General features: G+C 40.7%; 2 protein-coding genes across 2 annotated transcripts in view; both read left to right on the top strand.

Annotated features, from left to right (window-relative positions):
• The window catches only part of PTCD2 (pentatricopeptide repeat domain 2), a 302,620-nt gene that overhangs the window by 67,548 nt on the left and 207,372 nt on the right, over nucleotides 1–27,700 (top strand). The window lies entirely within an intron of this gene.
• Nucleotides 1–27,700, top strand: part of MAP1B (microtubule associated protein 1B) — a 93,544-nt gene that overhangs the window by 4,751 nt on the left and 61,093 nt on the right. Inside the window, exon 2 of the mRNA XM_061393301.1 lies at nucleotides 4,550–4,651. Within this exon, the coding sequence (XP_061249285.1) occupies nucleotides 4,550–4,651 (102 nt within the window). The remainder of the gene's footprint in view (nucleotides 1–4,549; nucleotides 4,652–27,700) is intronic.

Below are 27,700 nucleotides of genomic sequence, written 5' to 3'. Positions count from 1 at the left end.
TTTATTTTGGGATGTAGACTACATACACTCATGTTTTGCAAAACGAATTCTAGAGCCTTGTGAAAAGTTTTCATTGCTTCGTTTTATTTTATTTTTTAAACTAAAACATGTAAAAAACACTAAGTGTCAGTTTGGTTTCACTTGCTGTTAGAGTGTAACTTTCCTCTGGTTAACATTGGGAATCAGCAGGATTTGTTCATCAGAAAGATAGATGTGTGTAACATCTACTGCCCTGGATTTTTAGATGTAAGTTTTGCTAATTACATTGTCATTTATTGAATACTTTCAGTCTACATTGGTTAAGAGAATTAAGAACCCAGGAAAGAGTTAGGGCTTTGTTTCCATTTTGTTTTAACAGGAAAACAACGGGGTGATGGGAATGAAAAGAAATGTTGGGGAATGATATATTTACTATATCCATCCATCTTCATACGTTTCAAAATCAAAAGGCAGATGGATTTCTGCTTGCGCTGCTTAATTGGTATTATCTACTCAAAGAGTTCTATGATCCAAATATAAGCCAGGCCCCAAACTTAAGGTCGTTAAATTGATGAGTCATTGTTAATCTTCTGTAAAGGTGTACCTTTTAAATAAGTTCCAACTTTTACCATCAATAAATAACTTAGTATAAATCATTTCTTTTGCTTGTTTCTAATGTAAGATGCCAGCCAAGACCTAAGTTGTTTATCATCAATGCTTTGAAATGATGAACTCTGTGTAGGATGGGCCTCCCTTGCCTGCATTACATAGAACACATAAATTATGAACATCAACTTGTTGGCTTAAAACAAAGGGGGATAAGCAAATTGAAGGTTAGGTCAAGGGGAAAAAAATAGGAAAATTTTTCTCTCAAAAAGAAAACCTGATTGAATTTAGCATTTCCTTTGTTTTAATTATTTCTTTATGAGTCTAATCTGACTTCAGATCACTATTTAATATAGTTTTACAAATAGAATTTTATGGTTGTAGTTAAATAATTTAGGAAGTTGGGAAAAAAAATAGTCAAAAGTCTATTTCTGAGAGGGAGCAACTAAAGCTCATGGAAAAAAATCAACTTGTCATGGGTCCCAGTAACAGATGGAACCTGGGTACCATTTCAACATGCAATGCACGGCTGTTTCCTCATGCTTTCTATCTGTTGTTTCTTTCAGGATATAGATTTTAGCCTTTAAATGAGAGGCTTTTAAAACAAATGTTGCTTTTATTAAATAATCCTATAAAATGCTGGCATCAGCAGTAAACTTGGTGAAGTCTAACCTGTATAAAGTAAAAGGACATGGCTCTTCCTTATGGTTCACCCTGACTTGTCCTGGGCTTCCTGCCCCCTACCTGCCTGCCACACACACCTTTTTTCCCTCTTTCTTTCATCCGTCAACTTCACGTGCACTTAGCCTTCCCTTTGTGCACTGCTCCCCCTGGAATCAGAACTGAGATGGAAAGGTCCTTTGTTCCCCGCTGGTCATCAGGCTAGAGAGATGGTACTAGCTTCCAGCCCCGGCTCATGCAGGGGAGTTCTCAGGGTGCCTCGCCATAGGCCAACTGCCCACGGGTGGCAGGTGCTCTCTGGGCCCAGTTCAAAAAGTAGAGGTAAGGACTTGCTAGTGGTCCAGTGGTTAAGAGTCCATGCTTCCAATGCAGGGGGTAACAGGTTCTATCCCTGGTGGGGGAGCTAAGATTCCCTCATACCTCATGATGTGGGGGATGGCTGGGCAAAGACGGAAGTGCAGGTTGATTTCCTCCAACTGGTGGAGTTATTTTGCCCCCATCTGAGAAAGCCAGTAAGGGCATAGTCATGACAGAGATTTGCTGGAGAAGCAAAGGCCCAGGGCAGAACTTGACCTGGCGTCGTTTGGGGAGATAGTCAAAAAAGGGCCAGAAAATTCCATGGCTTGTCTACTTCCCATCAGAGCCCAGGAAGAGCTCCTTCTGAAGGCCTGTTCGGAATCTCTTTACCAGCACCCCACTGTCCCCTCCAGTCATGAACTCAGGGAGGGGTCAATGTGAGAAGGGCCGAAGAAGACTTTATTTTGGTCCTATGAGCTTTAGAGGGTCCGCTGCTGGTTTCCTCTTAGGCACAAAGGGGAGATATATAAACCAACGGAATGCTGTAACAGCTTTCATTGAGAGGTACTATTTCCCTTTACTAACATTATCCAGTAGAAGGTACAAAGTAATTACACAGTATTTTCTTTCTAAAATTGGTATAGAAAGTGGCCTGGTTCCAAAATTTTCCTTTTCAACTAAAATAACCAGTAAATCCATTGTAACCTTTATTTTATAAGTGGTAGTAGTGATTATGCATCCTTAAGATGTAATTTGGCTGAAAATTGCTCCCTTGAAAAAGAGAACCTGAATTTTTAATTTCACTGGGAGTATAAAAAAGAGAAATAATCATTTTATCAGTTGTTTGCTAATGGAACTTAAAAATTACTGAATGGTTTTTCTACTGTTTCATACTTTTTCCACTTTTAAATTGCAAATCATAGAAGCAGAAGTTTATGAAAGAAAAAGCAAACGTTTAATTGCCTGTGTCATGACAAGTTAATTGAAGCCAAGGGAACAATGGCAAACAACAATCTAGAACAAGTCTATGTATAGCCCTAGATGAAGCCATTCAAATAATGTAGCAATTTAGACATTACTTAGAACAAAGGCAGAAAAATCATGTGAATTTAATTTAAATACGTATGTCTCCTTATTAACTTATTGACCCTACTTGACAAGCCAGAAGACAAAGTGGAGCTCAGACCTGGAGCATAGATAATCCAGTCACCAATTTCCAATTAAGCAGTTCAGACAGGGCTTGATGATTTTCCACGCTAGCTGAATATATAGAATATACATGTGGAAGTCAAATATTTTAATGAATTCAGACCTCTTCACCTGTCAAGCTTTCTGTGGAACAAAAAGGAAACCTCTTTATCAATTCTGCATGAAAAAGATTCACAAAATCACCATATGCCTTTCTTGTTAAAATCTAAGTGTTCCATTAGCACAAATGCAAACTGAGGCTGTTAATGTTTCCAGGGAGACCCATAAAATTCTCCCTTATAATTTAGCCTCTCTTTAGCAATGTTAACTCTTGCACACCTGAATCCTTCCCATGGATTGTATGAGAAATATCTACCTCTATTTAGTGGATGCACATCTGCTTGAAAATATTTCTCATAATTCAGAAAGGTGTTTGGTGCATCATCTGAAGATATTTTAGATGTGTAGTCAACTCAGTTTACAGAATCTTTGTAGTTTGTGTATATACATTGATTCTTTGCAGAATAGGAAAACTGAACAAGATTTAAATAGGGGTAAATGCAGATATACTTTAAGGATTTAAGAGGTATGTTTAAGTAAAATACTGCCATTTATACTCCCAAGTCTGTATGCATGACTAATGACCAGCAAAAATGATTAAATGATCAAGTGTTTATTTAGAGATAGTTCACCTATGTGATACACCTACATGTTCAAGTTCCTGCCTTTAGTAGATAGAGAATAAATGATTGCCCTTCCAGAGGTTTGTTTCTGGCGATTGAGGATGCTCCATGCAGGGGTAGAGTCAAGGATACTGTCTACATAATGGTTCTCCCACGAGCCATCTATTTGGGAAGATATAAAAATACACTCCAGAGTCCTGTGATTCCTCAGTTTTGCCTGGCCCTCCCTTCTCTGCTGTTCTCTGGGTTCCCCTCTAGCCCCCTCTTTTGGAAGGTCAGGAGAGAGGAGGGAGGTAGGGCATCAGCACCCCTCACCCCAGCTTCCAGCCTTGTGAACTTTTATGGGAATAGATAGTTCACGGCCCCCAACTCTGTAGAAGTTTATAAAGTATAAAAAGTTGCCACATCTCTTTGCCTCTGGATAAGAAAATGCGGGACAACTAACAATTGTGAATGAAAGAGCTGTCTGCCAAGCTAGTCAGGTAAACGCCTGGGAGGACAGATAGGCCAGATCCGCCTTCTTAGCAAAGATCACACACAGTTTGATTGATATCCAGGGGCTGAGAAATCAAGGTCAAAAATGGGAGGAGTAAAGAAGAATAACCAGATACGCATACAAAATGCACATGCACGCTGCGAAAACCTTTAAAAACAGACACGTGGACTTGAATGCCAGCCCCCATATCTACTTCCCACCCTCATTCTCCGTTTTCTAGCCACGTACAAGTGGACCATGGGAAAGCCAGCAATTGTCTAGTAGCCCCCTAACTGCTACGGAGCTCACCATCTTCCTGTCCTTTCTGCTCCCTCTCAGGAATAAAGCCTGTCATTTCCCTAATAGCTGTTTTCTTTTACTCTTCCAGAAGAGCTGCATTTACATGTTACGAGGGGCAGAAGTTCAGTCCACACTGCTAGTTATCCTTCCCCTGTGGCCTGGTGGAGAGACCTCCCCCGCCCTCCCATTTTGTGGGCATCCACTGCTGGTCACCAAGCTCTTCAGCAAAAGAGTCTCCACTCCCTTCCTGCAAGCCTGAGAAATGCTACAGTGATGTTTTCCAAACCACAGTGAAATGACTAACCGGTGGTCTGTCATCTGTCTTCCTTTCCTTCCTTAGGAATCCGATCATGGGACACAAACCTGATTGAATGCAATCTGGATCAAGAACTGAAACTTTTTGTATCCCGACACTCAGCAAGGTTCTCTCCTGAAGTTCCAGGTGAGGCTTTCAGTTCTGTAGTAGTCAACCTAGAATTCGAAAGAAACAGGCGCTTGGCTGGAAAGCTTTGCCTGGGGCAGGGAAAAGACTTCCTTTTATTGCTAAAGGATTCTCTTGTGTTTGTTATTATCAACTAGGTGAGCAAGAAGCCACCTTTTAAGAAAGTCAGCTAACTCTTAAGTTGTCATTGTGTGGGTTTCTATTTCATGGAGTCTTAGAAGATTTTAAGTTCCAGGGTAAATTTAAAAATTTCATACTTATCTCACTGTACTCTGAGCTTAAGAGATTATAGTCTATTTAAATGTGAATTTTACTCACATGAAGTTATGAATACAAATTGGATGCTCCCAGAATTCCGTAAGCACCCTCCCTCTCAAGAAAACGAAATATATGCATTTCTGTATTGTCTATCAATGAAATATGTATCATCATTTCATCATTGCATTATCTCCCACTTAGTGTGGGTAAAAGAGTCTGGAATTCCAAACTACTGTTAAGATAGCCTTTCTTTCAGAGATGAAAATGAATACTACTGGATAATTAAAGGTAAGGACACAAAAATTTGTCATTTATGAAGATTCTGCTGCTAACCAGCTACTTCACTGAGGAGGTAGTCAGACTCACCCACCTTGTCTTCCTCTTGTGAGGGTGACCCATGCTTCTCCCACTTGGGCACATTTGAGGATTATGAACAGTTACTGGTCAGTAAACACTCAACCTGGGGCGTGTCTCTCAAAAGTTCTGCCATTGATCTATCACAGTTGCCATCTGGCATTTTATTTTTTGAATATGACTTACATTTTATGTAAAATAGAGACTACTCTTTTCTGTCTTTATGATTTTGTTGTATGATTGCAAATTTTTTTGGCATTGATAAAAAAATCAGCAATGAAGTTCAGCCTTTTTGACTGATTACTTCATATTCCATTGGGCTTCTTTGATAGCTCAGCTGGTAAAAAATCCACCTGCAATGCAGGAGACCCCAGTTTGATTCCTGGGTGTGGAAGATCCCCTTGAGAAGGGATAGGCTACCCACTCCAGTATTCTTGGTTTTCCCTGGTGGCTCAGATGATAAAGAATCCGCCTGCAGTGTGGGAGACCTGGTTTCAATCCCTGGGTTGGGAAGATCCCCTGGAGGAGGGCATGGCAAGCCACTCCAGTATTCTTGCCTGGAGAATTGCTGTGGACAGAGGAGCCTGGTGGGCTGCAGTCTATTGAGGTCACAAAGACTCGGACATGACTGAGTTACTAAGTACAGCACGGCAGTATCGTATTCCACTAGCCTTATGCTTCCCGAGATTTGAAGCCACGTTCAGAATGTCAGCCTCTTCACGCATCACGCTTGACTGCAGCAGTATGCCCATGAGACTGGAATCATTCTTCTCTTTGAGTTTGATCTTAGAATAAAATCCCATGCTTTCCAGTTATCAAATGAATCATAGCTTTCAAGCATGGAGTTGAGTAAATGTAAAGAAAAACTTAACAAGAGTTGGTTCATTAAAAGTTAAAATTGCTACAAAGCCAGGTGAAAACCAGCTCTTAAGTAACTTTGCATTGAGGAAAAAAAGAGAATGGTCCAGAGCCTATCAGACAGCACATGATTTGCTGAAATTAAGGTATAGTATGTGGTTGTTTATCTCGTTATGTTGTATTTTTATGTCTTGCATATTTCCATGACTTTAAAATCATCTTATGAAAAGAAAAATAAGGAAAGTACCCTTTTCCAACAAGTATGTTTCAAAATGTAAAATTCAAGCTTTTATCCTCTCTCTGTAGGTTGTTCTGGCTTTCTTACTATGACTTTTTTTTTTTTTTTTGGTAAATGAATCCTATAATGCTCATTGTGTTCATTCATACTTGGATTGACTTTATAGAATGACAGTGTATTGCAAAATGAAAGGCTGCAAGAATTGCTAAAGAATGAACCGTTTTTGAACCAGAGACCTGGCATTACTCTTGTGGCCTAGGAAGTTCTGGTCCCCCAAACCGCTGCCATTATCCCTCTTTTTCCTGCTGAAACCTCCAGTAAGGATTGGTTACCTGCCTAGTTGTAGCAGTGCTACACTAGGCTGTGTGTCCAGAGGTTGGCCCCTGAACACACAGCACCTTCCCATTCTTGCCAACTCTGAGATGTTACGAGCTTCGCTCCCCAGCCTAAGAGAGCACGGTGCAGGGCTGGGCCTTTCCCCGAGGGCCAAGCATCTAGAATGCAGCCCGTGAGGATGAGGCCCTGTGAACCTTCCCCTTCAGCGTGGGGTGAAGGTTTCTAACTCAGACAACCACATATGATAAGAGCACACTTCGGGTTCAGTTCAGGTAAGTGAGTGTGTTTTAGAGAGAAGAGATGTTATCTTGGAGGAGGATGCAAAATTGGGTTGAGCAGAGATCAGTAGGGTGAGTGATCGCTAGATGGACCCAAGGAAGCCTTTAGCTTTGCCTGAACTGGTTGAAGGGTTTCATGGGAAATTTTGAGATCTGTTTTTAAGTGGCTCCACATCTAGTGTCTCTTCCCCACTCCTGGTACTTGTGGAAGCTGAAGCATGAACCTCAAACCCATAAATGGAGTCAGCTGAACCTCTGCATTTAGAGTTGCAAGAATCTAAGTTAACTGAGTTTAGGCACAGAACAAGAGGAAGGTCATATCTTTAAAAAAAAAAAAAAAGTAAATAAAGCTCTTCTTTGGGACTTCCTTGTGGTCCAGTGATTAAGACACCACATTTCCACTGCAGGGGGCATAGGTTCAATCCCTGCTCAGGGAACTAAGATTCCTCATGCTGCGTGGTCAAAAAAATAGAGGGGAAAAAAGTTGTTTCTTCAGCCAGTTTTAAAAAAGAAAACCTAGATAGCACCTACAGTGTGCCAGGCACTGTGGGATGGGAAGGGTGAACACACAGAGATGAACAACAACAACAAAAACCAGTCACTACGTTGCTTACTCTTATCTTCTTGTGGGAAGAGCAGGCGTTTAACAGTCACATACGACTAGCATAAACTTGCACTCTGCATCATGTCCAAACAGTTTTTGTTTGCTTTTGTTTAGGCTAGCAGAGTTATTATATTCACTGTCCTCTCTGACACCATGTAGTGGCAATGGGAACCTGCACAGACTTGATTCAGGACCCCCGTGGATACCAAAGTCAGTGAATGCTCAAGGCTCTTATATGAAATGGCTTCGTATTTGTGTGTGACGTATGCACGTCCTCATATTCTTCAAGTCATCTCTAGGTTACTTATAATACCTAATACAATGTGTAATACCTAAAAGCTACGCAAATAGTTGCCAGCCTGTGGCAAATTCCAGTATTGCTTTTTGGAACTTTCTAGAATTAAGTGTATATTTTCAATCCTCAGTTGGTTGAATCTGTAGAGAAGGATCCTGTGGATACGAAGGCCCAGCTGTAGATGGGGAACTAGGATAGCTCTTCTGCCTGCTTTACACTCATGTTATTATACCTCTATTGCTATTTTTAAGAATTGGAGATCCCTTATAAAAGACTAGTGATAGCCTCCAGGGCAGGTAATAGATTGTGCGGCAGCACAACCAGATTTGTGCTCGTATACTCGTTCAACCCGTGTACTAGTTTTTAAATATGGTTTTGAGATTCAGTTGGCCTGTTTCTTGAAGATTGCAGGTCTTGTGGAATGGTTTAGTCATCTTGAACAAATATCCTTTGAGCAGGATGCTGGAATGTGTTACTTTCTCTGCAGAAGGTGAGGGTCATCTACTGAATGATGAGGTCATGAGTCCTCCGGTTCCCCAGAATGTGAGCCCTGGGGTCGCCAAGTGCTGTCTGCCTCTGGCATACTCTATTTCTTGGAATGGCCAGTCATCTAGGGCCATCTTACTCTCTCAGAGCTGTTGCAGCATCGACTCCCTAAAAATCCTTCAACAGATGTCTGTGTGGCAGGGGCTGGTCCCTGCTGGTTAGCCCTGGTATACCACCACTCCTGGGCACATCTAAGGTGGACCCAAGTGAGATGAGTTCTCTTGAGAGAAAAGGTTAGGTATTGTTTGATGAACATGCCCCAGTGTTCTCACTCAAGCCAAAGTTCAACAATTGAGTCTTTTCACAATAGAGCAAGTCTTATATTTCCTTATGTGTCCAAATTCAAATGCTGTCATAAAACTTTTTAAAATTTTTCCATGTATTTTTTTGTACCTTAATCATGCTGAATGAGAACCATTTTGATAAATCTTATCATGAAAATTGAGCTAGGTTTACCATGCTGAATGGCATTTATTTCACTCTCCATTCCTATTTGTTTCTCTCCCTAACTTAACTTTAGATCTATTTGCCCCTAACTGCAGAGAGGGGACATGGAAAGTGTCCCATGATTGCCTGTGTTAGACATCATTTCAAAACAACAAACAAATACAAATGATTCCTAGGATGAGGGATACCAGAATGAAAATTGATTTCAGTCTCTTTTTTCCCCATCATTTTGCTACATCTGTCTGCTATAATAATTAAACATTTTTGTTAACCCAGATTTTCACCAGCAACATAATGCAGAGTCTAGATCCTAGCTGTAAAAGTTACTTGCTGTAGGATCTCTGACAAGTTATCCAACCATCCTGTGCCCCAGTCTGTTGTTTGTGAAACAGTGATGATCACTTCTACCTCATAGTTTTTATGAAGGTAGAATGACTTAATTTGTATCAAGATCTTGAAACAGTGCTTATCACACAGTAAAACAATACATGTAAACTAGTATTAAAATTGTCTCCCTTGGTGAAAATCTATCAGACTCTTATATTTGCTGATTAGTATTATCTAGGGGAAGTGGTGGCTGTATGTGTTGGCTGGCTTCCTTTTTGTAATAATTAAAAAATTATTTTAAGGTGTTTCGTAGAGAAACAGTTGCCTTCAGCATTATCAGAAGGCACATGGCTGGCGCTGGTTATGTGTAGGGGGCAGCATGGCCGAGTTTATTAACCTCATGCAATTATTAACCTTGCATGGCTGAGTTTAGGAAAGTCCTTTGGGTGTGAGGGAGAAGGCGATGGCACCCCACTCCAGTACTCTTGCCTGGAAAATCCCATGGACAGAGGAGCCTGGTGGGCTGCAGTCGAGCAAAATGGAGGAGATGCGTTAAGGTGCTGACATAGCAGGACCTCAGGGCGTGGTTGAAGACTGTTTGCCAGATGGTCCTGTCCCTGCCTATGCTGATGTGAGCAAAGGCGCCAGCTGGCTTTCCTGCTGTGATAATACCTCCATGGTAACATCTTCTGATCCTTCCTATTCCTGTTTCTCTCTTCTCTCCAAACAACAAATGACTATAGATTTTGCCAGTTTTAAGAAGCTGAGATTTCTTGTGGTTTATTTTCTTAGTCAACTGAATAAATAGTGAGACCTTGGCATGTTTACCTTCTGTCACTAGTTTTACAACTCCTAGATCACATTCACAAAAAGCTTTATGTGGTGTGATTGACCTTGTGATGGGTGTATGGGTGGTTCTGTTTAAGAATCCATGCCTTTTCTCCGGAAGGTAAATAAACCACAGATTTGTGCTGAGTGACTGCTAAAAATATCTGGCCTCAAGATTGCTTTTTGATGGAGAATTGAAATCAAGCCGTTTGAATTTAACTCATGCGAATCCCCTCCTCCCTTTGACATTAATGAGGCAAGGATTTACATTTGCCGGTAGACTGATAAGAAAATACTAAGATGCTCTTAGAAAAGGTCTAAGAATGTTTGCAGTCATCTTCTTTCTCTGTCTAGACTTGTATGTTTAGTCTGTCATTGTACAGAATTATAGCCTAATTGTATGTGCCTAGAATACATCAGCCCTCTATGACAGCCAGTAATGAATGTGTTTTCAGCCCTGCTCCTAACCTTTGAAAGATAAAGCGCACAACTATACTTTCACTTGCATTTGAGAGGCTGACTTAACCCTCAGGGACCCTGTGATTTCTGAGGGAAAGCAGACGCTTTATCCGCCTGTTTTCCCTCTCAGCACACACACAGGTTCAGGCACTTGCCCACAGGCCCATCGGGCTCATCTTTTCTCATTGCATCATCATTCGAGATTATAGGAGGAATCCTGGTCTTAGAAGAAACCTGGCAAATAAAGAGCCTTATTTTTGTGGAAGTAACCAGACCTCTGTTTAACATCCCTTGAGGTCATTGCCGCCCGCCTGGGAAGGGGACTCCCATTTTAATGCAAATTGCTCGCCTTTCTCTGCTCACCCCCTGCCCTCAGCCTTCCCAGCCCCTCCTGCTCCATGCTCCCGCCCCAGTGCTCCCATTCACACGCTGCAGCAAACCTTGCCTGCTTGCCCCCACTCGCATTCCCTTGGAACCGTGAGAGGTCCAGACGTTCCGAGGAGGAGATCCAGAATTTGGTAGTGTATGCAGCACTAGGCGCTAATTCCTGTGAGGTTTACAATTGGCTCAGCTTTGAGATTTAGCAATCGTTTATATTCATAGATCCTTAGAGTGCACATGATGTTCTCTTTCTGGTGCAGGTGTGGTCAGAGGGATAAAATGATGTTCTGTTGCCCCGTGCAGGCACCTTCATTCCGCAGGGTTGTTAATGAAGGCTTATTCAGACCATCCTAGAAATACCCATTCATCTCACTTTTTTTTAAGTCAAAAGGATGCTTTACTCTGCTGGCTGTAATGGCTCTCGAGCGGTTCCTCATGAGCAATGTGGAGCCACTCAACACAGGCAAACACAGGTAGGAGGGGAGCAGAAAATTGGCTGCCTGGGCCCAGTAACCATTTGGGGGATCGTCAATAACCCCGCCATTAAATCTGACTAAGTGCATCCGAGAACAGCTGTTCCCGTCGCCCACCGAGGACGGCATCTTAACGCTGAAAGTCAGTGCTTTTGTCTTCATTCCCAGAGACCAGAGAGCCCTGGTGTTTTGCTAGGTTTGTTGTTGGGGTGGATGGGTGTTCGTTTGTTTTTTAAAGCTAGCCCCCACAGCCGGCGGCTCAAGCCCCTTTACTTTTTTACTGCTTGCTTTTGTGTGTTCTCCGTAGGGTATTTTGTTCAGCATTTATGAAAACAGGCTAGAAAGAATGGTGGAAGATGAGGAATAAAGCATAAGCTTTTAAAGCTTTTTTTAAGAAGAACATCTTTTTTTTTTTTAAGAAGTCAAGTCATATTTTTGAGTGTTTATTAAGAAGCCAGGAATTGTAACGGGATCCACGGAAGAATTAGGTATCCCCACTGGTCATAATTTAGTTACGAAAATAAGTCATTCACAGCTTAAAAAGAACACAAACAGTGCTTCCTTCATTTAACACGTGTGTGTGTGTGAGAGAGAGACACACACACGGAGGGGTGTGAGGGCAGATTTAGTCCAGTTCCTAAAGAAGAGAGAGGGTGAGAAATGGAGAGCATAGTAGGCATTGCATTTTGATTGTTCAACCATGGTTTAGTCACAGTGACAAAGGCTACCCAGGTACCAGCACCCCCACCCCAGCCGCAGCCTGAGCCTAATTAAATGTTACCCGGGCAACAGCAAGCATCCAGACGTCGTGCCCAGGGCTGAGGCCTTTGGTTTTCTCGGCTGCGGTCTCTGGGTGATTTCTATTGCATGTGAAGTCAGATTTCCTTGGTCCTCAAGAAATGTGAGCAAGTAAGAAGTGTCCCTGGGGAGGAGCCCTTAAAAACGGACCACGGGGATGGGAGAGATGAACATCAACACGAGACGAAAATAAGGTTTTAATAAGCTGTTTCAACCAGTGTCAAAGACTCGCCTCCAGTCAGGACTGGTAAGGGGACTGCTGACCGAAAATGCAACCCTACCTATGATTTAAAAATAAAATTATCTAATTAATAATGAACACTAAAGCCCAGGGAAGGTGGCATTTTGTGGGAGGTTACAGCGGTTTCCCCAGTTAAAGCTTACGTCATTTTAAAGACACCAACTGAATTGCCTCTGAAAAAAAATTACTTTGTGCAGCCGGAGGGGTTGAGTTAAAATATGAACATCCCGAGGGCTGCCTGCATTTGGAAAGCCCTCTAAACCTGCCCTTTGCTGGCCCTTTCTTTCTTAATCAAACTGCTTCTCATTGGAGTCTGAGTAAGTGAGGCACAGTGGAGCATTTTGGATCAAATTCTTAGATTTCCTGTTTGCGTCTCCTATGAATAGTTTGGGGAAGGGACAACTGCTCCCCTCAGGGGGCATTGCATCTTGGTTTGCCCCTAGGATGCTCCTCCATATAGATGATGCTTTTTGGTTGCTGAAGTGTCAGTCAATGGAAATGTCACATTTGGAGAAGTACTAGATAGCAATAAAACTGAAGATGAGATATTTAATAAATTCTGCATCTCAGGCTGATGACACTCTCTTGGTACAGAGCTCCTCAGCCTTTGAGCAGTTGTTTTCTGCTTTCTAAATTCTTACCTGGAGGTTAAGACCTGTGTAAAAGACCAGCAAAATAGGCATGAAAACTGACTGATGGAACTCCTCCCTTTTAATGTTTGTGTGAATGCATGAGAGGAGGAGAGAGATGGAGAGAGGGATACCTTCTCATAGGGCTTCCCAGGTGGCACTAGTGATAAAGAATCCACTTGCCAATGCAGGAGACGCAAGAGAGGCAGGTTCAGTTCCTGGGTTGGGAAGATCCCCTGGAGGAGGGCATGGCAACCCACTCCAGTATTGTTGCCTGGAGAATCCCGTGGACAGAGGAGCCTGGCGGGCTATAGTCTCTAGGGTCTCAAAGAGTTGGACAGGACTGAAGCAACTTAGCATACTGTAAAGTTGCATCCTGAAGCATGCACGCATACCTTATGTATTCTAATTGATTGGAAAAGAGATAATCTTTTCACATTATATGGTATGTCTTTTGGGAAGGTGCCCTAATATCAGCCAATCTGTCATTAAATATTTACGTGGTATTTCCTGCAGCAAGATGCAGTTCCAGTTCGTAGTTCTGCAGGCCATAAGAAGTGTAAGACTGTCCCTGGGACTTGTGTACAACTGAGCATGAAAATAAGATAAACAGAACAAGCTAGGGTATAATAATATGCAAATGAGACTTTTGCAAGTGAGACCCCTTCTGTAAATTTTTTTTGTTCAAGCTATTTTAAAAAATATACATGCATAAAAATATGCACTAAAATCATATTACCTATACAAATTGAGGCATAAGTACAACAGATCTAATGCAGTGGATTCCCTCTGTGATCAAGGAATTTTGGATTCATACTGAATTAATTATACCCTATTTGGGAGCTACGTTTTAAGGCCTTTAATTATGAAAAGATTGAAAGTTTTAGGATTCTTCTCCTTCCCCTCAAAAAGATCCTGTGAGAACAGAACTGCTGAACAGAATGTAAAGGCTTGATTTCAAGATTGTCTTCATCTTTGAGAGCTGGAAAATTATCCATTGGCAGACTCAAGCCACTTGGGAGAGATTGTGAAAGTGAAAGGTTTTATGGAAATAAATCTGAAGTGATTGGTTCACTGCCCCAGGCCAGAATGGACAGTTCTGAGAGAGCAGGGAGAGAGCAGGGAGGGGATGTCTGTTGTGAGCCGCTTCCCAGGACCAACCCCTGACCCCCCACCTCCGAGTTCTCTAAGCTTGACCGAGTCAGCGGTTCTGGGCCACACCTGAAGTTACCGTTGCCCGAGTAGCTCTCTGAAAAGTTGCTGTGCAGCCTTTCCCTTTCTCGAAAAGCTAAGGGGCCAGACTAGACTGGGGCTTTCCAGGTGGTTCAGTGGTAAAGAATCTGCCTGCCAAGCAAGAGGCACTGGTTCAGTCCTTGGGTTGGAAGATCCCCTGGAGAAGGAAATGGCAACCCTTTCCAGTATTCTTGCCTGGAGAATCCCATGGACAGAGCAGCCTGGTGGGCTACAGTCCATGGGTCACGAGAGTCTGACACGGCTTGGTGATGAAACAACAAAGACTAGATTAGGGAATCTGAAGCTTTGTTCTGTCTGCCGTTAGTTCTGTAAAACTTTAATAGAGAGCCAGCAGGAAAGAATTTCAAGGTGAAGTAAGCCTGAGAATTTATAGCAGATCTTATTTTTTGAGGAGCCATAAAGTATGTAGCTGCATGTCAATAAACTTGTTCAGTTTTCTATAACCATAAATGTCTTTTCTTGTTTGACCTGTCACTTCTGCTGTGAGTGTTTCCCAGGGATCTTGATTTCTGTAGAACACAATTTGGGAAAGGATGGACTAAGTGATCTCTGAGTCCCTTCCAGATTTCATATTCTGTGACTCATGAACTTTTACTAAATTGTCTCTACTCTGAAATGTAGAAGGGAACTTGTCCTATTTGCTGTTTAGCTTAAAATGGTTTTTAATCCAGGTTTTAAAATGTCAGTGAAAGAATTTAGTTTAGAAAATCTGCCTGTTGCATTTGCTAGGTTTATTCATTTTTAGGTGAAGATACACAGCTTTATGACACTTCAACTAATTTCCCAGTTTGTGAATTCTTGGCCCTTGGTTTTTCCCATCTGTCTGTACCTTGCCAGACAGACCCAACAAGACGGAACTTAATTGTGTTTGCACAGTGCCAAACACCTGCATGGAAAGTATTTCAAAAGTCAAATTCTTGAGTGTGTTGTCTATGTAATGCCAAATGGGAAATAGCTGCATTTTTTCCCATTAAAATTAGAATTTCCACATTGATGTTTGGTGCTGTATTGAGCTTCAGATTATTTTCTTATTCGCACATCTTTGGGAGGAGGCTGAAGACTGAACCTCCTGAGTTCTGGAGATCATCTCTAGGTTGTGTGTGTTAAAAGCGCCAGGGACCTTGTTTGTTCTGGATAATTGAGGATGGCCTGCATTTTAATATGCATGATCAGCTATGCATATCTTGTCCTGTGAACCATCAATTAGCACAATACAATTTCACAAGTCAGTGCATGCAGATACGAACACCCTTGGGAAGCAATGCTCAAATCATTACTGACAGTGTACAGCTTGCATACAGGTAATCATGATCAGAAGGCCATGATTATCCAGAAGGAGAAGTGATTTTTATGGTAATGTGTCATGTGGTTGACTCTTGGTATCTAATACCTTTGAGGTAACAATTTCAGGTTTAACCTCTCCCTAATTCGATCATGTTTGCAAAAAATGTTTAATTCATTCCCTATGACCTACATGTAATTATTATTTTTACAACAAACCTTATAGAGTGTTCTAAACCCAAATGAAATAGTCTTTGTACCAAAAACATTATTGATAATATCTCTATGGATGAGAAGAATGGTGGTGTGGTTAATCAAATATTCTAGGTAAGAGAGACTTGCCAATAATTCCTTATATTCCAATAATAAGAAAAGATTTTACTTTTTTTGTTGCAAATTTTAGAATCTAATTATACAGTCCTTTCTTTAATATATACCCTAAAATGTATCTAGAATTGACTTAGAATTCCTAAACCAAATTTGTTTCCTTAGCTCAGGATATTTTTAAACTATTCATTAAAAACATGCACTTAGAAATCTGTTGTTCCCTTTTCTTTCTGATTATGGTGATATTTTCAAAGGGAGTTTTAAATAACTGTTGTACTTTGGGGGCATATATTAGTATTTTACTGAAGCAAAGGCCACGAGAGTTGCACTTACACAAGAGAACACACTTTGCCTCCTACTTGGAAACCAAACTCCACACACTCCGGGTGAGCTTTCCTTAGATGATTTGGGAGGGAAACACTAGTGGTCACTGCACTGTCTGCATAGGGGTGTGCTGATTAGAAGCAAGTTCTTGTTACTGAAACATTAGTGAGCAAACCTTTTACGTTGAGTTGTCCAAATGGACACCTCAATACTAATATAAAACAGCGATTTCCCTGGAAGTTATACTGATTCTTGAAAAGAGTCGTTGATTCTAAATATTGAAGTGGAACTCCGAATTGCTGTAAAGAAAGAAGGGGAGGTGGAGAGAGGATGGCAAACTTTAGGTAGCTTAAAAAAAATGTGATTTTGCAAAATACACGCTAGCCCACTGCATTTACATTGCCCTGTTACATATACAACCACTCCACTCCTAAGTCCTAACCATTTTTCCTTTCTGCTTCCTGTGTCTCATGATTCGAAAACATGATTTTTTAAATACAGAACTGTCTTCTCCATTATACCATTTTCCTCCTAATGAGCTAATAAACACAAAAACCAGACCAAGTAAAGGAAATGAGAAGTGAGGTAATTTTTAAAGGCTTAATGCCTGTGCTTTAAGGTTATCCAAAATAGCTTTAGATCCTGGCAATAGACAGCTTGCGCAGCTAAGGTTGTGTAACATTTATATGCACGCATGTAATTAATAACATGTGTGCAGCTTCCCAGGCGGTACTAGTGGTAAAGAACCCGCCTGCCAATGCAGAAGACATAAGAGATGTGGGTTCAGTCCCGGGGTTGGAAAGATCCCCTAGAGAAGGGCATGGCAATCACTCCAGTATTTTTGACTGGAAAATCCCATGGACAGAGGAGCGTGGCGTGCTGTAGTCCACGGGGTCACAAAGAGTTGGACACGACTAAGGTGACTAAGTATGCACACAGATTTGCTTTTGTATTATTTGAAAAACATCTTTTCCATTTAAAGACACATGCCAACAGCCAAATAAATGCCTTTTAGTGAAAAAGTGACTATTTCATGGGGGTTCACCTCCTTTACTTCTATTTTATCAGCTTCTATTGTTTTATCAGCTTCTATTATTTTATCATCTGTATCACTCAAGCCTTTTTTCCCAATCTAGTATCATCTGTTTCCCCAGTTTCCCTTTTCTTTTTCTTCCCCTTTTTCCTAATATGCCCCTCTCCAGTCTCCAATCACAGTCTTCTTTTCTACCAGTAATGCTGGTATGAGTTATTTTAAAACATCTAACAAGATCATTGTCTTGAAAAAAGCATTGTGTATTCGTTATACATATTATTATAACATGTCTTTTTTTAAAAAAATATTTTATATGTAGAAGAGACTATTTGGAGTCTTTGGAATAACATTCCAGCAGATAAATATAAAAGAAATAATTTGGCAAATTAACTCACTCTGGGGTCATCTAGAAATATGATTCTGTCATCAGATGGAAATTTCTGTTGTTGGAATCCTTTAGGCAGCAAATGGATTTTCTATGCTTAGTAAGCAGACTCATCAAAAATATGAAACCAGTTGTTAAAAAACAAAACAAACAAAAAACCCAAGCTTCAGCTTACAACTTAAGAAGAATGGAAAGAAAACCAACCAAGCAAAAACCTACTTTGACTGAAAAAAATGGAGACCAAAGGCCTTGAGCCAAGTAATTGTAGGGCTAGATTTTTAATCTTTCAGAATTCTAACTTTTCAGAGATGGCTTTTCCCCAATTACAATTGACTGATAAGAGAAAAGGAATGCAATTATGTCATAACCTCAGAACTAAGGCGGCCTTACGCTCATTTCCCTTAGTAAAGAACCACGAAACAGTGCCTGGCACATCGTACTGGCTTAGTGTGACAGTGATGAAGAGGGGCCATGGGTTTGAGAACCTATAATTAGCTCTTAGATTTGAAGAATGAGCTGTATAAGAAATCTGAAAATTTGTAGTGATTGCAATTTATTACAGATTTCCTTTAAATACTGAGGTATGGCAAAACGTTTATTTACGAGCTATTGGTTGCTTTCAGAAACTTGGTAGCCTAGAAGCTCTGGTTAACAGTGTCTTGAGAAGCAACAGACAGAATCCTTGGAGGATGGAAGTGGGGGACAGAAAATGTGTTCCAATCCCAGTTTTACTGCTAAGTTCACTCCAGTACTCTTGCCTGGAAAATCCCACGGACAGAGGAGCCTGATGGACTGCCGTCTATGGGGTTGCGAAGAGTCAGACACGACTGAGCGCCTTCACTTTCATGCATTGGAGAAGGAAATGGCAACCCACTCCAGTGTTCTTGCCTGGAGAATCCCAGGGACGGGGGAGCCTGGTGGGCTGCCGTCTATGGGGTCGTACAGAGTCAGACACGACTGAAGCGACTTAGCAGCAGCAGCAGATTGTGCTACTGTAGACAAGTTCTTTAGCATTTATGAACTTCTGTTTCATTATTTCTAAGATTACTTTTATGCTCAGTACTTGTAATATAATACCAACCCATAGTGAAAAGGAGTGATTTATATATTTAAAAAAATGGTGTGCCTGCTAAGTTGATATGCATAGCTAATGTGTAAAGCCAAGATGTGGTGTTAGTATAAAGTCCTTTGGATACAATAACTTGCTTGGCTGAGCAGTGCAAGAAAACATATTGTTGTTGTTTAGTCACTAATTTGTGTCCTACTCTTTTTAACTCCATGGACTATAGCCTGCCAGGCTCATCCGGTCCATGGAATTTTCCAGGCAAGAATACTGGAGTGAGTTGCCATTTCCTTCTCCCGGGGATCTTCCTGACCCTGGGATCAAACCCACATCTCCTGCATTGACAGGTTCTTTACCGCTGAGCCACCTGGGAGACCCTCAGTCTATTCATTTCACAAACAGATGTTGCTTGTCTGATGGGGCTGGTTCTGTGTCAGATACTAAGGTTAACAATAGTAAGCAAAATAAATAAATCCACATCTCCTACAGGGTCTCCCATGGAGCTCTCAGTCAAGGTAGGGAAGCAGGTATTAATCAGTCATATAAATATGTATCACAATCTGTGCTGAGTACCAGGGAAGAGAAGATGGTGCTATACAAGTATATAAAAGAGGAAATTGACCTATAAGGGGAAAGTGAGAGAACTGTAGAGCTACGATTTGTGATGAATGCTCTTTATTTTATATTAAACATTAGACACTATATTTATCTTTCCATTTGAATGCAACATTAGCAATTGAGCCTAGTTTTACAAGTTCTAGAGTATACAGATATTTTTTAACTTTCACGGAGGTCAATGTGAGGTTACCATAACACATTTGTTAAGAATAGGAACAATTAAATAGACATGATTTTAAAACGTTTCTATGAGGGTATTAACATTCTTATATGGATTCCACTACTTTGAGTTAAGAATGAAAATAAGAGGACACTATCTGAATATTCACTGACCTCTTAAAAGCATGGGCTTAATTACAGGTTTGCTGGGCTGCAAAAATCCCCATGAGAGGAAACTGAAGCAACTAAAATTTCTGAATCAGAATTTGAAGATTTGTGTTACAAAATAATTATGGTTCCTGGGTCCCTCTGGAACATCCTTCATATACATGGTGCTTAGAGGGTCACTCACTACCATCTTCCCAGCATCTTCCCTGTGCTTCCTTGAGGGATCCTCACCTAGTATTTGCAGGGCTGAGTTAGGCCAGGCATCTCTTACTGATGTTTTCTTCTCTTATCTTTTTTTCTTGAGATCAATTATAAGTAGCTTTCTTGCATCACATATCTGATCATTTGTCCTTTACCTTCTGGTTTCAATGTCCACTTCTCTTGCGTGGCAATTACTATCCCTTGGCCCTACTATAGGAAGTATCTAAAATCTCAACTTTTATGTATAAAAATAATTTTGCTTTAACCTGGAGGATATGACCATAGCAAATCAGCCATGTATTACTTGAAACCAGTGTCCCTTATTGGGAAAAATAAAACCTGACTTTTTTCATTAAGTCTAGTATAGAACAGGTTTTCTTTTTTATATAGGATTTTCTGTGATGGTATTAAAATTCAGTTGCATGCAGATTAACTCTCTTAGTCATGTGTTTACTCCCAAATCTTGGCTAGTCTTCTGATGCTATCTGAAATTAAAATATGTTGTAAAGAAATGTTGAGACAGAAATATTTTTTGTTATTTATTTATTTTTTCTGACATGCTCTTGAACCCTTTCAGACTGCAGACTTTGGTCTTTATTCAGGTGCAAAGTTCTTTTCCATATCGCCTGGTCATTGTCTCTGTTCCTGTTCTGATTTCAGCCTTAAGAATATATATAATTCTTACAACATTAATAGTATAACTTCTGCTTATCCTCTGTCTCATAATTTTCTCTTTGATCTTTTCCCACATGTTCTAGAACACCTCACATTTGCCTTGTACATCACGGTCAGTGTTCCTGCAGGATTTGTTCTTCCCTTTATTGCCGATTTAATTTCTGCTGTTGCATTTTATCTCTCCCAGAATTCTTTTGTTAATTCCACTGGCTGCTTTTTCAGTCTCTACCTATAACTCAGCCCACTCTTATTTTTATTGTTCTCAGTCATCTCACAGAGATGGTGTCTGCCATCTTTGTGCCGAGTGTCATTTTCTAAAATTTTATTTGGTTCCCTATGGAAATTCATGTTTAGAGATGTTTTCCACCAAGCCTCAAGACACTGCTCCTTTTTTCTTGTGCTGTAGTCTTCTCAAAGGTCCCATTTTTTTCTGTTTATTTTCTTCTTATAACACAAAGAAAGGTCTGTCGAGGCACAGCATTTGCTAACAGAGGGTTGTAGAGACTCCTCAGTGATCTCCACTGCCCACTTGGGTGCTGGCAGTTGCACCCTTCCATAACTGGACCCTGGAAGTCGGGTTCAAGTGCATATTCCCACTCTGTGTTTGTGGTCCAGCGTGTGACATGGGATGCAGGCCTAGGAAGTGATGATGTGTCTTTGCTGTCAGAGCTTCTGCCTCTGATCGAGAATTAGATGGGACCTGCGGTTCTGCTTTGTACAGGTAAGATGTGAGATCCACCGTGCACAGCATGGGCTCCTCTGAGTTCTTTCTCTCTTTGCTTCTACTTGTGAGTACTTTTCCTTAGAAGCATTTCAGCTCAGGTTGTAATGCAGGTTGGCGATAGTTTTCTTCCCCTAGTCTCTGGAATTCTGAAGGTGCAGAGCTAGAGGAGTTGTAGGGAGTGGGGGGAACGCAGGTATTGGTTACCGTGCAGTAAGGGACTGAGACTCCTTTTACTGGGCTTTGCCTCCTAGACTTAGGGGCAGATATTGAAAGAGCGAGTCCAGTAAAATGGTGAAGAGCAGAAACTCAGGAGCTGGAGTGCCCAAGTTCAAATCAAGCTCTACCTCATGCTTTAGTTCTTTGTGCCACAGTTTCCTCATCTGCAAACCTACCTTTAGAGGATTTATGTTCTTCGTCTGTAAAGATGATTTATGAAAATTTGGTGGTATTAGGGTATGTAAAGCATTGAAAGGGTGGATGGAACATACTAAGTGCTCTACAAGTGTTGGCTATTGTTGATAATATTAATATGTGCTGCTCAGTAGCTCAGTCATGTCCAGCTCTTTGCAACCCCATCTGCTGTAGCCTGCCAGGCTCCTCTGTCCATGAGATTTCTTAGACAAGAATACTGAAGTGGGCTGCCATTTCCTTCTCCAGGGGATCTTCCCAACCCAGGGATTCCTTCCGAACCTACATCTCTTGCGTTTCCTGCACTGGCAGGTGGATTCTTTGGGTATTGTTCAGGAGTGTCGGAAAATGTGCATTTCCGTTCCCTTTGGTGCAGTTCCCCTCCTCCCACTGAACCCCTCTATCCCCCAGCCTTTCGGCACATGGCCATCCATCTCTTTAAATCGCCATGGCCAATTTTCTGATTTTATATATTTTCATGAATGTTTCCAAAATTCATAAATTTGCATAAGGATATATCGGACATTTTTGCTACCACATTAACCCACCAGCCTTCATAACTCCAACTTAAAGTAATAGTTAAGTGATACCGTCTTCATTTGTGAAAATCTATAATGCATACAGGATGTGGTACCATTTTGTTATCTTGGATACTTCAAAATCATATTTTAAAGACCGAGTTGTACATGTCATTTGTACAAAACATATTCTCTGGTCAGCTTGCTTTGTGCTTGCTGTGTGTTGTGTATGGGGTCGGGGGTGGGGGCTGGTCTCCTGTCCTCCACTGCCCCCCGCCCCCTCCAGGCAGGCGTGGCGAGTTGACTGGGTCCCTCCTAGGAAGATTTTCTTTGTTTTTTTTTTTTAAGCACTTTTAGCTGAAAATTACTTTTAAAAAAATACTAGTATAACATATTTGGTAAAGTGAAATATTGGTTTAGAGTACAAAATATATATACATTATTTAGAATGAGAATGGTATGCTGTTTATCATGAAACCAATCCTTTCATGCTTCCACAAATCCTAATAAACTTTTTCTATGGCCTGGGGGGAAGTAAAATTTTTGTTAACGATTAATGCTTTTGATCTGCTGTTTAAGGAAATGAACTAAAAATGTTAGCAGGAAAAGCTGATTCGTTTTTATGTAATGTTCAAATGGCCTGTAACATTTGCTACTCTATAAAATCTACAGTATTATTCCAGCATGATTTGTTTGGGCTTATGAACAGAGAAGCCTGGCAGGGGTTGCAGAGTTGGACACGACTGTGCAACTAAACAACATGGTTTCTTTATAATAGTATCAGTTCTGTATACTTGACGTTCCCTAGAGCTAAATATTTTTATCCTTCTTTAATCAGGGCTTTATACACTTCAAAAATTTATATAAATCCCTCTCTTCAGTTTGTAGACAATCCCTTCCTGCAATTTCTAGCTTCTGCCAAAATCTTGGTGGTTTTTTTTTTTTTTTTGGTCACTACATGAAAACCTTGTGAATTACAGCTTTCTTTTTTTACCTTTAGACTCTGCATGTCTGTGAGTGAGAGTTTTATGTCCGTACATGTTGTCTTTTGTGACACTCCAGTATGACTCGACTGAACCAGAAAAATGCAGTTTTCTTTAAATGTTCATGTGGGGACAAAAAGTTTGCATCAGAAAATCAAGCCTGAATCCGTAACCCAGGTAGTGCTTTGATTTCTGCTGCTTTTACTGTTGTCCCAGCAAGACTTCATGGGCCCCATTGTATTCCCAGAGAGGGCCCAGTGGGAAGGGCTTGCCTGCACCTCAACAGCCGCCTCCCTCACTCTGCATATTAAGCCTGTAATTACAGCAGACAGTACATTTGTCCCTGGCTTCTGTGGGATGATGTCATTGCCTGTCAAACAGGGGATTAGCATGAAGAGAGAAATCGTACTGACATGTTCATTTTCATTAAGAAGAATTTGGTTTTACTTCATTTTGTTAACAGGAACTGTTATTTCATAGGAGAAATTTTTTAAAAGGAGAAAAAAAAAGAAAAACTTGAGACCGTAGGAGCGGACATGGGCTGACTGCATGAATGGGAGTGTGCTCAGTAGCACTGCTCTATCAATTAGTGAAAGAGTCTGGGACACAAAGCATGCCTGGGAAATCTGCTGCTTTTCTTACCAAAGCAGAATATCATTCTTCTCAAAGCTCACAATGGCCTGGCCCTGGCTGTAGAAAATGTTCCTGGAAAAAAAGGAAGCAAAGACTGTGGCTGGAGCTGAAAGGGTATGCAGGCGGCCGGTCCCACCCACGTCTGAAATGTTCCCCTTTTTCATGATGGCATTGATCAAGGATGTCTTAAAGTCTCGTTCCTTACATCTTAGGGGAAAGCTTAGTTCCCGGCCCATGTGGAAAAAATAAATAAATCAGTCAGGGAGAGACCTGTTGTGAAGGATGCTTTGGTCCCAGAGCTGAGACCATGGAAGAACATAATTTACATCAGTCATTTCCAATGCCTCCAACAAAAATAATCGTAGGAAGAAAATCATGATCAGACTTGAGAATGAGAGTCCTTTCTTCTTTTGGAGCAAACTACCGATAATCTGCATCAGGAAAACTGGGTTCAAGTGCCAGCTCTGGATTTTACTTAGCTGTGTGACCTTGGGTGACTGAGTGGCTCTGGGCCTCAGTTTGCTCATCTGTACAGTGGGGTTACGTAGCAGTAGTACCTACACCTTTTAGAGTTGTGCCCGGTACCTTCGGGCTGTTTTTCATCTCCAAGAATGATTTCCTTTCAGACGATAGTTCTGAGGTGACCTTATTCACCAGTGACTAGAGGAGGCAGCCTCCTCTTTTCCTCTCTCACCCATTCTCTCAGTGCCTCAGACCCAGACTTAGATTCTCCTCAGTCGAGAGTCCCTCCCTGGAGCGCGGCCCAGGAGCTGTGAGACTGAGGAGGTCGAGGGTCCCTGGATTAGATAGGCGCTGGAATTTCAGTCTTTGAATTTTGCCAAAGCATTGGAAGAATTTTGAAAAGTTCCCACAGATTTTTCTTGGGAGTTTTTCAAACCTTTAGAGTGTTTCTCAGTTTTCTATATTTGGACACCAGAATTTTCTTAGCATCCATTTTCTTTGGAACAGAGTCCTCCTGTGAAGGAGGCTGAATCCAGTCCAAATCAGGCCTGCTGGCCGAGTGATAGTTTTCCATCCACGTTGCCCTGGGGCCTTCCCATTTTCATTTTTATCTTGCTTTGAAAGGCCACTAGTAAACTAATTCTCTTTTTTCATCGGACTTTTCAGGTTCAATTACCTAGCTGATTGTTGGTTGTTAGAATGATACTTTAGAAGCAAGATCCTGAACCACACTTGACTTTGAGATGTATATAGTAGTAGTACCGCTGGGTTGGACCAAAAGTCTTCAAGGTCAGTGTGTTCAACTGTCTTGATTGGAAGGGAATCTAGATGTGCCAAGCTCTGTGTGAGTGTTCTAGAAAAATATCAAGTCACCTGTCCTGTCGCCCTTGTGTGGAATGAGAGGAAGGGAGAGGACACCGACTTTGCCTGCAATGTAAAGTACCAGTTACTGCACTAGACGTACCTGGGTACCAGTGCTCTCGATTTCCCGAGTTCCTCTCCTGAACTTATGGGACTTTGCCATTGTTACCTCCACCCCCCACCTCCAGTACTCCTTGGATTATCTGAAATGCACGACAGTGCTCTTACCACAAGTTACCTGAATGTAAATGGAATTCATAGGAGACGTATTACAAGTAGGAAATTGGCAGTTGCTCTTGGAAGCTGAAATTCTTCTCTCTAGGTGGCAAGATGCTCTTTCCTGGATGGCTGGGGGGCAGTTGGATCATCTTCCCAATGTGTTATGGTGTCTGTCCTCTCCAAGCTCTCAGCATGGTGCTGTCCTTAGACTCATCTGTGGGTTTGGTTCTCTAGGATAAATAGCTGTTATACACCCCACTGCCCCCACCTCCCCAGACCTCATAGCTGAGGTGGTAGGAGGAAGGAAACATTCTCAGTTACCCCAAATCAGACCTGCTCTAATGTTTTGTTCTCTGTACTTAATTGTTGGCCAGACACTCCCTTCCCTTCCAATTAGAGGATGTTCTTGAGTTGTTTTGCATTCTCACCTGATTATAAACTACAAACTTACAGATTTTGTCTACTGAGTCCAAGTCAGTCTACAAGAAAACTCTTGTCCATAGTTTGCTAAGATGAGTGAATAATACATAAATTTTTTTGTTTCTTGCAAAAGCAATAAACATTTATTTTCTTAGAAATATATGAATTTGGTTTTGCGTATTTTACATTCAGTCATTACACATTGTAGAGAGATTCAGATTTCTGCATCTTCTCCCACCCAAAGCACTGAGTACTTGGGCTGTTACTGCAGGCTGTGTCTGTGACACACCAAATCAGTGAGGTTCTTAGACTGACTGGCATTTTTGTTTACATCAGCATTCTCAGGTTGAATGATAGTTCACAGTTCCACAGAGTCAGTTCAGTTCATTCATTAGGATGTCTTTTTACAAAGAAGCTTTTCCATTTATCTTCGTAGAGGTGTCAGACCATTTGGTGATAGATCCTGTAGCTTGGCTGTTGACCTCCATGCATAGGAGTAAAATCAATGACTTCTTGGTCCTCTCATTTAAGTAGATGGTCATCTTGACAGGCTGTTTCTGTAGAATCTTGGGAGAGGATTGTATTTCACAGATCAATTTCCTTGGGGAAACTTACAGGCAACAGACTGTGCTTCCATAACTGTGGCTTTGCAAAAACCACACATTTGACCTTATTTTCCATTTGAATTACATGAAAACCTTCTGATCTTGAATTGGTAAGACTCATGTTTATCCAAAATGAAGTAGCAGCATCTTCCCTTAACTAACTTGGCCAAATCAAGCCTATATTAATTTTAAGTGATCTAGAACTAGTACATATCATGGTGTAGGAGAAAAAATAATAAGGCCACATCTTTCCATTCATCTAATATTTAAATTTGGGTTTTCAGTTATCATGATTCCTTGTTGTAAAACAAGGGGTATATACTTGTGTCTAAAATTGACTCCAGAGATGGCTTTGAGATGGTTGAGAACTAAACTTCGCTTTCTCTTAATAATAACTAATATGAGTCAAAGCCTTTTCTGTCTAAGTGAAGTAACTTTAAAAATATTTAGTGAACAAAGATTTAGTCATAAGATCCACATGTATAAAGTGTCGTAAATCACTTCAGTCCACCATTTGCCTTTTGTTTCCAACCCTTTAATAGAATCAGCATGGAAAAAGCATTAACTCTGCATCCTATCTTGGAAATGTGGAGAATTGCCCTCTATTTTGTTTTGTTTTTTACCAGCAGGTGGCATGAGTTATTGCTATGCTGGTGACAGTGTAAAAACCAATGTGTCTTGTTACTTTAAATTATTTAATAATTAAAAGTGATTCCCAATTATTTGCTTGAAATAGTCAAAATTTAACATTCATATTATATAAAAAGCTTTTACAAATTAAAAGTAAATCCTTAAATTTCAGTAGAGAAATGGGTAGATAAGAACAGTTTAAACACATGTACACAGATACACAGCAAGGGGTAGAGGAGGGTCAAGAAAAAGTGAGATTAAAAAAAGACCAGTAACATAAAATAAGGTAAAAAAGATACTCCACCTCTCCATCAATTAAGAAACACAAACCAACACAAGGTACAACTTTTTAACCTATAAATTGTAAGGCTTTACTCATGATTGGCAAAGATGATAAGATAGGCTTCATATTCTGTTATTTGGATGTAAATAACCTCTCTGGAATGGAATTTTTTAATATATATCTAGAGTCTTAACAGTGCTCACACCCTTTACTTAGTGATTCCCTATAGGAATTTTTCTATGAAAAATAAACAGAGATAGGCATACACACACATACCAAAAAAAAAAAAAAAAAAACTGCGTAAAAAGATGCTTACTGCCACATTATGTGTGTGAAAAGCTGGAAAAAACCCCCAAAGTTCTCAATAATAGTGAACGGTGTCCTGAATATTGAGTCATCAGTAGGATGCAACACTTGGTCCATTTTATAAAGCATATGTTTAAAGAATCTTTAGTGATGTGTAAT

This window comes from Bos javanicus, chromosome 20 (genome assembly GCF_032452875.1).
Source record: "Bos javanicus breed banteng chromosome 20, ARS-OSU_banteng_1.0, whole genome shotgun sequence".
NCBI lineage: Eukaryota > Metazoa > Chordata > Mammalia > Artiodactyla > Bovidae > Bos > Bos javanicus.
This window is presented reverse-complemented; position numbering and strand designations above follow the sequence as displayed.